Source organism: Vairimorpha ceranae (assembly GCF_000988165.1).
Source record: "Vairimorpha ceranae strain PA08 1199 chromosome Unknown NODE_497, whole genome shotgun sequence".
NCBI classification, from domain to species: domain Eukaryota; kingdom Fungi; phylum Microsporidia; family Nosematidae; genus Vairimorpha; species Vairimorpha ceranae.
The window spans coordinates 1-852 of record NW_020169789.1 but is presented as its reverse complement, the minus strand read 5'-3'; the positions used below and the strand labels follow the sequence as shown (position 1 = coordinate 852).

General features: G+C 22.5%; 1 protein-coding gene across 1 annotated transcript; it reads right to left on the bottom strand.

Moving 5' to 3' along the window:
• On the bottom strand, positions 1-139 carry AAJ76_497000714 (hypothetical protein; the record flags this gene model as incomplete). The annotated part of the gene is made up of 1 exon (XM_024475782.1): positions 1-139. A coding segment is annotated over one exon (139 nt), but the record flags the coding sequence as incomplete, so codon positions are not given.
• Between the last annotated feature and the right edge of the window lie 713 nt (positions 140-852).

Below are 852 nucleotides of genomic sequence, written 5' to 3'. Positions count from 1 at the left end.
AATTTGGCAAATATGATATTATTTCATAGAATGTCGATTCACTTATGAAATCCTTTTCATCTTTTCTTCTAGATGGAATATGCTCACTTAAGAACTCGGCATATTTGCTAGTATTATCTATTTCTTCTTTGTTCCACATTGTCTAAGATGATAAATAAATAATTAACTGACAATACAATTTTACGGGAGGTTAAAGTGGGTAAGAAGTTTAGACGAAGTTAAGTTGTTAGACTTATTGGTAGGGGTAAAGTTATAATTTTTGGTATTGGTAAGGTTAGACTTGTTGGTAAAGTGTATATACATTTTTATTGACGGTAAGCGGTTAGCTTTTAAAATAATTTTTTGACCCCTGTTTTATGTAAAATTTATGTACACATAAAAGAACAAGTAATTTGTGTATTTTAGAATAAATAAAAATGTTTATACATTTATATTTAATATATTACCTTATTTAAATAAAAGTCCTTCAATTTAATGTAGATAAATAATCATTAGAGAATTTATTTTTTTGAACTTATGTGAATAAACACATATACATCTTTAATTAATTTTTCTTAAGTCTATAAATATGATAAAATTGAGATAACTAAATCTACATTTACTTTGAACATGTATACTTAAACAGTTTTATAAAAAATCAGTGAATAATATATTTTTTTGACCTTATTTGAATAAACACCTTTTATTTCACAATTAATTTTACTTAAGTTAATATAATTATTAAATTTGAGATAACTAAACAAATACTTAATTTAAACATGTATATCTAAGTAATTCTATGAAACAAAAAATCAATGGACAATATATTCTTTTTAGATGGAAGAACAATTAAAACTGTAAGTTAATATATTT